The following is a 12,755-nucleotide window of genomic DNA, read 5'->3' as shown; positions in this document are numbered from 1 at the left end:
AGCCTCCCAAGATGGCGTGCAATCTGATTTAGGCTATACATATATATTCCTGTTAACATTAGTGACGTTGTAAGAAAGAATTAGAACCAATAGGAGGAAACACCAGAAAAAGGAAACAAAACACAATAGAAAAAAAAATAGAAAATAGTATGCTTTGATCTGTGGTCAAACTCCATAGTTCTTTCTTTGGATTTTTCCATCATGAGACTTTTGGAGATGTCTTAGATCCTTGCATTGCTGAGAAAGGTTAAGTCTATCAATATTAGTCATAGCATGACGTGGCTAAGAATAATGACTTTTAAAATATAATTTTCAAATTTTCTTCCAGCTGGGGTTAGTCTTCAGATAGTCTCATTCAAGTCTCCAGTGCTTTTTCCACGTAATATTTGGAGAATTGTCATTTAGAAAAATGGTTAGATGTTTTTTACTTTGCCCAGATGTCATAATTGGGATTGATAGGTGAAAGTCACAGGGAAGCATATTTTGGCTCAATCTAAAATGGGATGTCCTAAAAGTTAGGTTTTATTTAAGTTTATAAGGTCTAATTAAATAGTTCTCTATCATTGAAGGTATTTAAGTGGCTTTTGGATTATGATTTTTTTTAATGAATACTATAGAAGTGATTAATGTTTCATATAGGAGTTTGAACAATATCACCTTAAAGTTCCTTTCTAATGCTAGGATCCCATGATCTAGGCTAGAGTCAATCATGCTGAGTTTTGAAGGGGAAAATAAACTAATATAATAATAATAATAATAGTAGTTGGCACTTCTATAGTGCTTTTAACACCTAATCTCATTTTAGCCTTCCAACAACAATGCTCTGAGGTATAACTGTTTTTATCCTCACTTTGCAGATGAAGAAAATAAGACCAAGTTAAATTACTTGCCTTTAGTCACACAACTACTAAGTGTTAAAGGCAGATCTTATTGAATCCAAATTGAATGTTTGGTTGAAATACCATGATATTTCTCAAGAAAGATTGTTCATTTCTAGCACCATATTTTAAGGACATTGACAAACAAATGAACTATAAATGGTAGGGTCAAGATTCTTTCTAGTATCAAACTTTTTTTTTTTTTTTACGTTTCTCTTTAAGACAAATGACCTTGCTATATTTATTTAAAAATGTATCCACTATTTCAGTCAGCCTTCACTAAAACTTTCAAAGAATGTTTTATGGTTTCATATTTCACTGCAGCTTCTTTAAATGCCAAATCTGTTTTTCCAGGGAGTGAGGTGAATTGAATTTTTTTCTTTCTTAGGAACAAACAAGGGCCCTTTCTTCTCTTTGTGTCCTTTCTTCATGTGCACATTCCACTTGTGACTAAAGAGAAGTTTGTTGGGCGCAGTAAATATGGACTCTATGGGGACAATGTAGAAGAAATGGATTGGATGGTAGGTAAGTATCACTTTAGGAAACAGTGATTAAGTTCATTCTATGTTAAATGGCTCACGATCTCATTGAGATGGTTATTCCCTCCAGGCAGACAGATCATATCCAATCCATACTTGTTGATACTCTCTGAATTTTCCTCAGGTCTTACCCTAAGTGACACAAGGCTTCCCATGCAACATTCTTCCTCAAATTCTCCTAACATTGTGGAGATGCCAGGGGAATACCACTTAGCCTTTTAACAAATGAGCTTTAAGGAAGAATAATTCAATTTAACAAATAGTAATAACTAATCTACATGAATTAGTACAACATTTTATATATGTGATAATATTTTGGTTCTAGGCTCACCACCATCTCAGACAGTATTTATACTTAGACAAGTTTTTTTTTTTAACAAACAACTCTTTTTTTTTTTTTTTGGTGAGGCAATCGGGGTTAAGTGACTTGCCCAGTGTCACACAGCTAGTATCATGTGTCTGAGGCTGGATTTGAACTCAGGTCCTCCTCACTCCAAGGCCAGAGTTCTATCCACTGCTCCACCTAGCTGCCCCTTCAGACAAGTTTTTTAAACTTTTGAAAGAGAGCCAATTGTTAAATTTTCAGTGTGAGCATTTATACCTCAAAAAACTGTGAAACCCCAAAATATAGCTTCATTTATTGTTTTGTTGATTTTCTAGACTTAAGAAAGGGATGCAGAAAATGTTAACGCACATTAAAGGAAAAAGTGTGTGGTGTCTATGCATTTTTTGGACAGTTGGTTATTAAATATTTACCAGCACACCACTGTGTATATACAGTATATACATATATATGCACACAAATGCTCTTCCTATATATGTACATACATATATATGCTTAAGCATATGCATGTTTATATATGTATATACATATATCTACATTTGCAGAGCTAAGAAAAAAAATTCATACAGAGGATCAAGAGGTCAGGAATCTCAAGGGATATAATGGGGGGGAGAGAGAGAGAGAGAGAGAGAGAGAGAGAGAGATAAAATGAAATGACTCTTCTAAGGAGACACAATAAGCACCAGAGATAGAGATTTTAGTGTCTTTTCAGACATCTTTCATCTGTAATAACTAGTCATTGGATGATGGCATTTAAAGGTGTCAAGTATTCTTGATATCATCTTCATCTTCTCCAGTGCCCTCATTTTACAGATGAGGAAACTAAGGCTCAAAGAAGGAACATGACTTTTTTTTTTTTTACTCTATCATTCTGCTTGTTCCACATTACTAGTATTAGTTTATATTTTAAAGTTAGTAAAGTACTTATATGAATATTTATTCTTATTTCTTTCATCTGAAATTAGTGAACATTTTGACAAAGTATGAGAGTAGTGGTATCAGATTTGTGACTTCATGGTTTTTTTTCCAAAAAGAAGTTTCAGACTAGTTAATTGTAGCAAAATTGAAGAACAAATGTAAAATGATGTGTTTAGAAAGAAAAAAAGAAGTATCTAAGTACAATTTTTTACCCTTTTCAATTAACAAGAACAATTTATTTTAATCTCTAGTTAGAGCATGATAATAACACCACAAAGGTAACTAACACAACATTTCTCAAGTTAGAGTCCAAAGTCAGACTTCCCAAATCTTCTGTGGTTCTACAAGGTATCAGAGCCCATAGAGAATTTCTTTCTCTTCTTTTTTCTTTTTTTCTTTTTTTTTTTGTAGTCAGCAGTTTTACCTTCCTTAGCAAGGACATGCTTGCTATCCAGCCTCCTCAAATAATCAGGAAAAAGTCTTTAATTTCTTTTTCCAACTTGCTCCTTCCTTATATGTGACAGAAGAAGAAGAGAAAGGAACAGGTTAAAAATGTTGGCACTAGCCTATGTAACATCCTGTGATCTCTATTCTTAGTTGGTATATCATCTACCTTATTAACTTGTCATGTTTTCTCCTTCCTGATTAATACTCCATGTTGGTAGATATGTTGATACTGTGGAAAAGTGGAAGTTTGCTGGGTTTGGACTCAGAGGACTACAGTTTCAATCTTCCTGTTTATTCCTTGTGTGATCTTGATAAAGTTATTAAATTTTTCTGGGTTATTGATTTATCAGTTTAGAGCTGGAAGTGACCTTTAAAGTCATCTTGTTCAACTCCTAATTTTATGTACAAGGAACTTGAAGGTTTCAGTTTTCTTACCTGTGAAATAAGGGGGTTGGATTAGACAGCCCTTAAGATTCCTTCTATTGTCCATTGCTTTAAAAAATGGATTTTGTTGCCATTTAAAGTTGTCTCTATTTTTATAGCTGTAGTTATGTTGCAACTCTCTAAGACTTGCAGAACAAGTACAGATTTGCATTTGTTGAGTAAGTTCACTGAAATTTTCATATAATATGACATCACAGGTTTGTTGCAAATTAAAAAAAAAGATTACCACGTGTATGGTTCATTTGTTTCTAGTTACTTCATTCTGTATCCTTTCATACCAGTCTCTTATATTTATTAAGAGGAAATTTAACAAGACTTTGAAATAAACATGTTATTTCAGCTCATCTCTTTATATCGTTAGAGCTAAATCCTTCTTTTCTCTTTAGCAATGGAAACTCATTTTAATGTTTTCTGCTGTCTGACTAGTATCTAACAGTCAGTTAGTTGCAATAGATGTGTATGTTTATGTTTGTACCTTACCAAATGCTTTATTTCTCTCTTTCTATGCCTTGTTGGAGCCTGACAACACTTCAACACATTTTACAGATGAGCCTAGCAAATTATTAATTACCATCAGACTATCACGCAGATAGAGTAAGGATAACCTACAATTCATATGGCAGACTCAAGGTAGCACTGTACTCAGCACATTATCTGGAATGTAGTAAGCAATTAATAAATGCTTGTTAACTTGGTGACCTTTGAGTGTCCTGACTGTGTAAATGTAGGGATTTTGCTCTCCTTGGAGTGAACTTAGGAATTATTTAAATTTCAAGTTCTGCTAAATGAGTTTTACTAAACAAGGTATACTTAAAGCATTTTGGGCTTCTTTCTATTATTATGTATACCTACTTCATCTATATTATAGTTTTTTTTTAAATGGAATTAAATTGTTTTATTAGAAAAAAAGGATAATAATTCACATTGTCTTGATTCATCTGTCTTTATTATAGGCAAAATTCTTGATGTTATCGACAAGGAATATTTGAGAAATAACACACTTGTATATTTTACTTCTGACCATGGAGGTCATTTGGAGTCTCAGGAAGGAAAATCCCAGCTTGGTGGTTGGAATGGAATGTACAAAGGTGGTAATAATATTGTATTGAAATGCTTTCTTTTGAAAATTGAGATTCTTAATGTCTTTAACATTAACATTTTAACATTTAACATTTTAAACATTAGCACCCAAAAGTGTTGCTTATTTTATCAGAAAGGTTTAAAATGAGAAAGTGTAAAGGTAAAATATTTGATATATAAAACATATGTATAGAAATATAATATAAACACATATGAGATATTCTCAAATTTTCTAGTCCTAAGAGTAAGTGGATGAATATTTTGTGGAAATATGCAAAAAAACCCCCTCTTTTCTCACTTCTAAATAGATAAACTTAAATTGAAATGCAGCATTGCATAGCTTATAAATGGCTGGCTTTGGAGTCAGGAACATCTGGATTCAAGTCCTTGACCTTGGGCCAGTCACTTAAAATCATGGGGCTATATAATTTTTAAAGTTAGAGATCAATTGCTGATCTGCATTGATAGAGGGAGTTTCACACCATCAATTCCCACAATGATAAAATTGCAAGGCTGGATTTTTTTTCCTTTAAGGATTTCATAAGTAGGTAACTGTGTAAAATGTAACTACAGAGTAACATGGCTTTTTTTTTTTTTTAAAGCAAACACATAATCATTTATTTAGCCTTTTTACAGCAGTACCTATAAAAGTCCTCGTCTTGGGATTGCTTTAAGGACCAACAACACATTGTTTTATAATATCCTAGTAATAAAAAACAATTTAAAGCTAATATGGTGAAGATGGATAATGAATTATATCATTTTGGGTAAAAAAAAAAAAAGGTAGAGCTAAAAACGAATACTCTCACATGTGACTCCTCAGCTGATTGTGACCATCACTCCTACCAAAAAAGAACTTAAATCACTTTCTGCTTATGGTAGAATCAATAGGATGAGGATGCAGCCTCCTCAGTCTCCAAGCGGGCATTACTTATTTGGATTTAACAATTGTTTTATTATTATTTGAAAATTGAATTCTATTACTTTAGTTTGTCTCTCAAACAGTTCCTAGTATATATATATATATATATATATGTATGTATGTATGTATGTATACATACACATATATTATTAAATAATGATACAGAGCCACTTGTCCTAGAATATATTTAGAGTAAGGAGACATGCGTGTATAACACATACATATACATCTATGAATGTATATCACATATACATATACATGATATGCATTCGTGTATATACACAGGTTCAATATATACATACGTATGCCTATACATACACATGACTAAAGTAGTACAGAGTGATTTGTATAAATGTACATTCATCCAAATAGCTTCTCTAAGGGTCTTCTGATTTTTGAAAAGTATCTGTAAGGCTGGAGGCTTTTCTGTCTATACTGTACAATTTAATACTTTTATTCTGTTTATTAATTACTCTGTGTAGTTACGTATACATCTTTGCTTTCCAATTAGATTTTGAACCCCTTTTAGTCAAACCATTTCTAATAGTATTTTCACAGAATAGGTGTTCAAAAAATAGTCATTAATTACTGATCATAATTATTTTATCTACATAATCTAAACCTTAGATACAAATAAGACAATTTATTTATGAGTTTCCTAGTGAGAATTTGTTTTGATCCAGATTTGGCTATAACATTTGGCATGAGAGCAACCTTTGTATTCTGCAAGCATGATTTTCTAATTCATAAAAAAAAATTTTTTTGGAAATGTTGTTATTGTAATATTGCTCCCATCCTAAATAGTTCCCTGTTGGCTATGGAAGCTACATTCTGTAGCCTACAAAAGAACCTATTTTATAGACTTCCTGCCTACTATTCTCTTATATGAATCCTTAGATCCAGTTAAAATCATCTAATACTTATACCCCAAGCATGATTTGTGATATCTTGTTGCTATTTTTTAGCTTTTTCCATCACTCATCTCTTTCTCAAAAATCTGAATGCCTTTCCTCATTCTCTCTATCTCAAAAATTACTACAGATCTTTTTCCTCCATCAAGATGTCCCAGAACACTCTAGTCCACATGAATCTCTGAATTTATAACAACTTTCTAAATCAATCATTTGCTAATTTAACTGAATATAATCCTATGGCAACTTTAGTAGACTCTTTGTCCTATTCATTAAAAACCTTGAGGTTTTAAATTCCCAGGTGCAATGATGAGGTTCTTAAGAAAATTTATCTTAAATTTCTTTGTAGTCTCCATATTGCCTAGGAAAATGCTAGGGCATAGTATATTATCAAGAAATTTTTTGATTTTTGCTTCAATAAATCTATGTACATAAGATCATGCCTAATTATTTGCACTACTTGTTATGAACTTTAGGAGGCAAAGGAATGGGAGGCTGGGAAGGGGGAATTCGGGTGCCAGGAATATTTCGATGGCCAATGATCCTTCTGGCTGGTGGCGTGATTAATGAACCTACAAGTCTCATGGATATTTATCCAACATTGTCTTATGTGGCTGGAGCAATATTGCCACAGGACAGGTACACAAATTTATGATAATTTACTATTTAAATGTATTTTTCTGCTTAAGTAATATTTGAGACCATATCTATAAAATGTGAAGATGCATATTTGTAAATATTTGTGTGTGTTCATGCATCAACACATAGTTAATACAAAATGAAATAGATATTGAATGTGACTATTTTATTTTACACTTTCACAGGGTCTATGCTCTACAAATATAAGATCTAAAAATGTTGGCCTCTTGTTATACCTACAGGGGCAAACTTATCCCCTTGTTTTAATTCCACACCAAAGCTAAGCCTATGTATTTATATTTGAGTAAAGTAAGACAGATTTGATCATTCCAAACACTAGACTCATGAAAATAGCTTTGGTAATGGTGAAAATATTATTTCCAAATTTGCACTGCTTTCAAGGCTCAAAAACTACTGACTTTCAGGTTACTTGGATTACTTCCAGATTGCCCAAATTCTATGGGCAAGATTGTGCCAATAGAAATACAATTATATATCATATTCAAAAGAAAAATACAATATACTTCATGTCCAATTCAAATTATGAAATGAAATTTGGGGGGTAAAGAATGATGAAATTTCGATTGAAAATTCTAATTCTTATCCTCAGCTGACAATTTGTATGTTCTTTTAACATATATACTCCAATATTGAGTTTCCCATTCTTAAAGTTGGGGTCTGATGACCACTTGCCAGGAACATTGTAAAAGACATTTGTGTTTCTGGTGTGGATTGGACTCGCCCTCCAAGGGCCCTTAAAATTTAGACTACATATCTTGCCTGGAGATGTTAAAAGACATTAGGTGTATAATACTGATTTTACTAATATATTTAAGGTGAGAAAATTGTGATGCTTCTTTAACATTTTTGAGATGATGGGCTATATTAGATCATTGAATTTACTGTGCATCACCTAGGATATTCTTCATTTTCATTCTCTTCTATTTTTTTTTCAATTTCAGAGTGATTGATGGCAAGAACCTGAAGCCTTTACTACAAGGTAGAGTTTTTCGATCAGCACATGAATTCCTTTTCCATTACTGTGGAATATACTTACACACAGTACGGTGGCATCAAAAAGACTGTGAGTATTGAGATATACCTGAATGTGCATAAGATTTATTTTACTGTGATAACTTCCTAGATTGCTCAACAATCAAATTACAATAGTACAAATTAAGGATTTTTTTTTCTACTTGAGACAAGACAATGTGACACAAAGGGGGAAAACATAACTACAAGATTTGATTCTTTTAGTTAAATGTATTCAGACAAGCATTTTAGTTTAGTTATACACAGTTGGACTAATAGTGATGTCATGGTGATTTGTACATGACAAAGTGCAAAAGAAAAGAAATGTCAGTGTATAAGTCAAACTGGAGTAATTGATAAAAAAAAAACAACTTAGTTTCTTTGAATTTCTTGGTATGTTACTCTCTATTGCCTTCTTTTAAAAACTTTGTAGTGTTTAATCTCTCCTGTCCATTTTTACTCACTAGAATTCACATAAAAACAGAACTCAATCAAAGGAACAGCTAATCCTTTCCTAGTAGAGTGTGACAGGTGAAATCTGAAATAACTGAGGCAACAAATGTTTGAGCTTTTGAGCATACTGATTTATCAAGCAAAGCATGCTGATTGCATAACAAATCAGGACCAATCTTCAGCTTGGCACTGGACCCCAAACATAGGGGGAGACATTTTTATATGTTAAAAGAAAGCAATGAACAATATATAAACCACTATACAAGATTAGGTGATTTGATTTCTGATTGAAAGAAAGATGATGGATTTTACAAGTTGGGGTGGTGAGTTCCTGTCAGATTGGGAGATGGTCATTGGGTTTAGAGGTCTTTCTTTTCCCATAAGTGGGAAATGCTGATTAATTGCATCCACCTGTATTTTATGAATAATACATGTGGCAGCACATGATAGAATAAATGTTAATCTGATTGGTTCTCTTGATTTTCACACTAAACTAATTCCAAGACATCTCTCTGTTTCTTCAAAAGAAATCCCATTCAGGGTCTTTGGCGTATGGAGAAATATAAATATACTCTGTTTTCCAATTTAGATTTTTTTATCTAACAGAAAATTATGTGATTTGCCCTCATGCAGTTTATTATAGTGTGGGATATCCATCTCATCAGTGTAGACAGGGTCTCTCAAAGCAGAAGCCTGTCTGCATCAATAAAATTTCTCTGCTGTGGAGGGGAAGGTGCTCAGAAAGTATTCTCCATATAACGGCAGAAATATTTTATATCTGTATTCGATGAAGGTGAATTTTCCTTTTCTGTTCTTTTACTTTTATTAACCAGAAGGGGGCATATATTTCAAGAGTGGAATGAGTTTCTTTTGTTATTATCTTGGCTCAAATACTCCTAGGATCTCATTAGGAAAAGTGAGAATAGAATAAATAATTGGATTCTGGATTCTCATTAGGTCCCCTTGGTGATTGTTATTATTTGGGCAATTGTCAATCCATTACATATTGGTCATTTTAGAAGAATCTCATAAAGATCATAGCTGTCCTAGCTGACCGGGAATCCCCAGGCTAATTTACAAGGCATAGGGGTGACATTTCCCCAACATAAGCTATTTCTTCTTTGAATTTCCTTCCAGAAAGAGTAGGTGGAGATGATTGTACCTTCACTCATCCTTTCTGAACATAGCATTGCTTGAGAGCTATTTCATAATTGGCACATCCTTGAAAAACTTTATGATGCAGCTGCAATATTTTTTACCTGATAGTCACCCAGAAATGACAATCACCAGTCAGTTCACATGAAAAAGAAAAGAACTGTGAATAATCTTTTCATATTGTATTTGAAAAGAAAGCAACTGTGAATAACCTTTCCATATCTTATTTATATCCTCTTCAAATATGATAGTTTGAAAAGTGATTTTATAAAAGGAATAAGAAAGATAATACTTATTTAGTAACACATAACATTTCTTGCTTTTCTTGACTGAGTTAAAACTAGTTCTTAATTGAGTCTTTTAATTCCTGTGAATAAGGAATAAAAATTAGGAAGCATTGTCCCAAAGCCTGTGTACCTTGACAGATACTGTGAGTCCTATTGATCATGTGTTGTATGACTAGGGCTCAATAGTAAATTTTTTTTGTTCCTTGGCTACTTTGAGATTTTATTGCTGGTATACTTCTTTTTTGTTTTTACTAAATTCTTACTGATAACTTTTGTTTTTATAATGCTTAAATTTCCTTGAATCCTTTTGTCTTTCTATTTTTCATCCATTTTCACAATGAATTTTTTAAAAAAAGAAAAAGGGGAAAAGGAAAAAAATGAGCACAACTGATCAATTAAAAAATGACACTATGTTCAGTGTTTCAAAGCTATGCAATCCCCACCTCAACTGTCACCCCTGACTCTGCAAAGGAATAGGGGGAGCTTTCTCCCCATGTATCTTCTTGGGAGACAAGCTTATTTTCTGTAATTTTGCAACATTCATTTTGATTGTTTTGTGATGGTTATTTTTTCCATTCACTTTGTTTAGATCATTGTCTATTGTTTTCTAGGCTCTGCTTACTTCACTTTGTGTCAGTTCATGTAAGTCTTTCTGTACTTTGCTCTATTCTTCATATTTGACACTTGTTACAGCGTGGTAATATTCCATTCTATTCATGCACCACAATTTGTTTGGCATTTACCAGTTGAGGGATGACTCTTACTCCTTCTCCTACTATGACTACTGGCAATGAAAATAAACAACTAGCATTTACATAGTGCTCTGAGGTTTGCAGGTTTGTTGTTCAGTTGATTTCAGTTTTGTCTGACTCTTTGTGACCCCATTTGGGGTTTTCTTGGAAAGGATACTGGAATGGTTTACCATTTCCTTCTCCAACTCATTTTACAGATGAGGAAACTGAGGCAAAAAGGGATAAGTGGCTTGCCTAGGGTCACACAGCTAGTAAATGTTGGAGGTCAGATTTGAAATCAAGTCTTCATGACTCAAGGCTCAGTGCTGTATACACTGTGCCACCTAGCTGTCCTATAAAGTTTGTAAAATGATTTATAAATATGAGCTTTTATCTTCACGACAACTCTGGGATTTTTTAGTGCTATTTTTAATCCCTGTTTTACAGATGAGAAAACTGAGGCACAGGTTAAGTTATTTGCTCAGAATTGCACAGTGTCTGAGCCTAGATGTGAACCTAAGTTTTCTTGTCTCCAGAGTCAGAGCACTATTGATTGTGCCACATAATTGTTTGGTTCTTAGTTTTTTGGTGCCATGAAAAGTGCTGCTATATGTATGTTGGTATATATGAAACCATTCTTTTTGCCAATGATCTCCTTGGGGTTATACGCCTAGCAGTCAAATCCCTGACTGAAAAGGTGTGGAAATTTTAGCCACTTTATTTGCATAGTTCTAAATTGATTTCCAAAATGGCTTACTAATTCGCAGATCCACTAATGATTAATTAAATAATAAAATTAATACTAGAGGATTTCAAAGGTCCCCTCTAGCCCTAAACCTTATGATCCTTAATGAATTCACTTACGTGGCATCAACAACTTCACTAGATTTGCAAAAATGTTTAGCTTTACTAATCTTTCCTGGACAGTGTCAAAAGGGCTTTAAAACTCCTCCAACATTGAGTCCTTCCATCTAACATCATCTCTTCCAATTTTCTGGAGTGTCATATAAAATCTTAGGGTTGTTTTGACTTTTTTCTTTATTGTTAGTGATTTGGAGAATTCTATTGGTTGGTATGCATCTAATATATTTTAAAGTTTCTTTTTCAGTTTGTTGAGGTGAGGAACAGAGAAAAATAGTTTTAAGTGATAATACCTGAGGAAAATAACTTTGCTTTCAGAAACTTTTGGAATATTGTAGTTTACTTATATTTATTCCTATGCCTTAATAACTGACTTACCTTTTTCCAGGTGGTACAGTGTGGAAGGCTCATTATGTGACTCCAAAATTTGAGCCAGAGGAAGGCAGAGCCTGCTATTGGAGTGGTCTTTGTCCATGTTCTGGGGACGTCGACTACCATGACCCTCCTTTGCTGTTTGATATTTCAAGGGACCCTTCTGAAGAGCATCTTCTTACTCCTGAAAATGAAGGGCTCTTTGATGCAGTGATAAAGAAAATGGAAGAGGCGGTAAAAGAGCACCGGAGAACATTGATGCCAGCCCCACAACAGTTCTCTGTATTCAACACCATCTGGAAACCATGGCTCCAACCTTGCTGTGGGACTTTCCCATTTTGTGGCTGTGATAAGGAAGATAACACTCTACCTACTCACCTATGAGGAAAACAAGCTACTGGTTACTGAGATCTGCTGTACATATTATTTGAAAGTAAAAGTAAGCATGTATGAAACAAATTAACAGCTTATTTTCATTTGGAATCTGAAAGAATGGCTTTAGGAGCTTTTTCCTTTGGCTATCAGGTTTTTATCCTTCTTTTTTTCTCCTAGGAGCTCAATAAACCAATTTTTTTTTCAGTATAATAAACCCAATGTAAAACATTTTGTTAAGTTCTAACTTTAAAATGTCAACAAGGCATTGCATATCAGGACTTGGTTCAAGATAACACTTTGAGAAATCTTATAATTTGATCAAAATTGCTTATACTTGTAATATCTCAATTTTAAAGTTTAAAAATATT

General features: G+C 33.2%; 1 protein-coding gene across 1 annotated transcript in view; it reads left to right on the top strand.

The window, feature by feature from the left end:
- ARSH (arylsulfatase family member H) overlaps nt 1–12,423 on the top strand; it is a 37,772-nt gene extending 25,349 nt beyond the window's left edge. The window contains exons 7-11 of the mRNA XM_027842433.1: nt 1,267–1,403; nt 4,523–4,657; nt 6,959–7,121; nt 8,084–8,205; nt 12,029–12,423. Of these exons, the coding sequence (XP_027698234.1) occupies nt 1,267–1,403; nt 4,523–4,657; nt 6,959–7,121; nt 8,084–8,205; nt 12,029–12,396 (925 nt within the window). The 3' untranslated portion in view covers nt 12,397–12,423. The remainder of the gene's footprint in view (nt 1–1,266; nt 1,404–4,522; nt 4,658–6,958; nt 7,122–8,083; nt 8,206–12,028) is intronic.
- Nucleotides 12,424–12,755: the final 332 nt, after the last annotated feature.

Source organism: Vombatus ursinus, unplaced genomic scaffold (genome assembly GCF_900497805.2).
Source record: "Vombatus ursinus unplaced genomic scaffold, bare-nosed wombat genome assembly UNPS02014872.1, whole genome shotgun sequence".
NCBI classification, from domain to species: domain Eukaryota; kingdom Metazoa; phylum Chordata; class Mammalia; order Diprotodontia; family Vombatidae; genus Vombatus; species Vombatus ursinus.
This window is presented reverse-complemented; position numbering and strand designations above follow the sequence as displayed.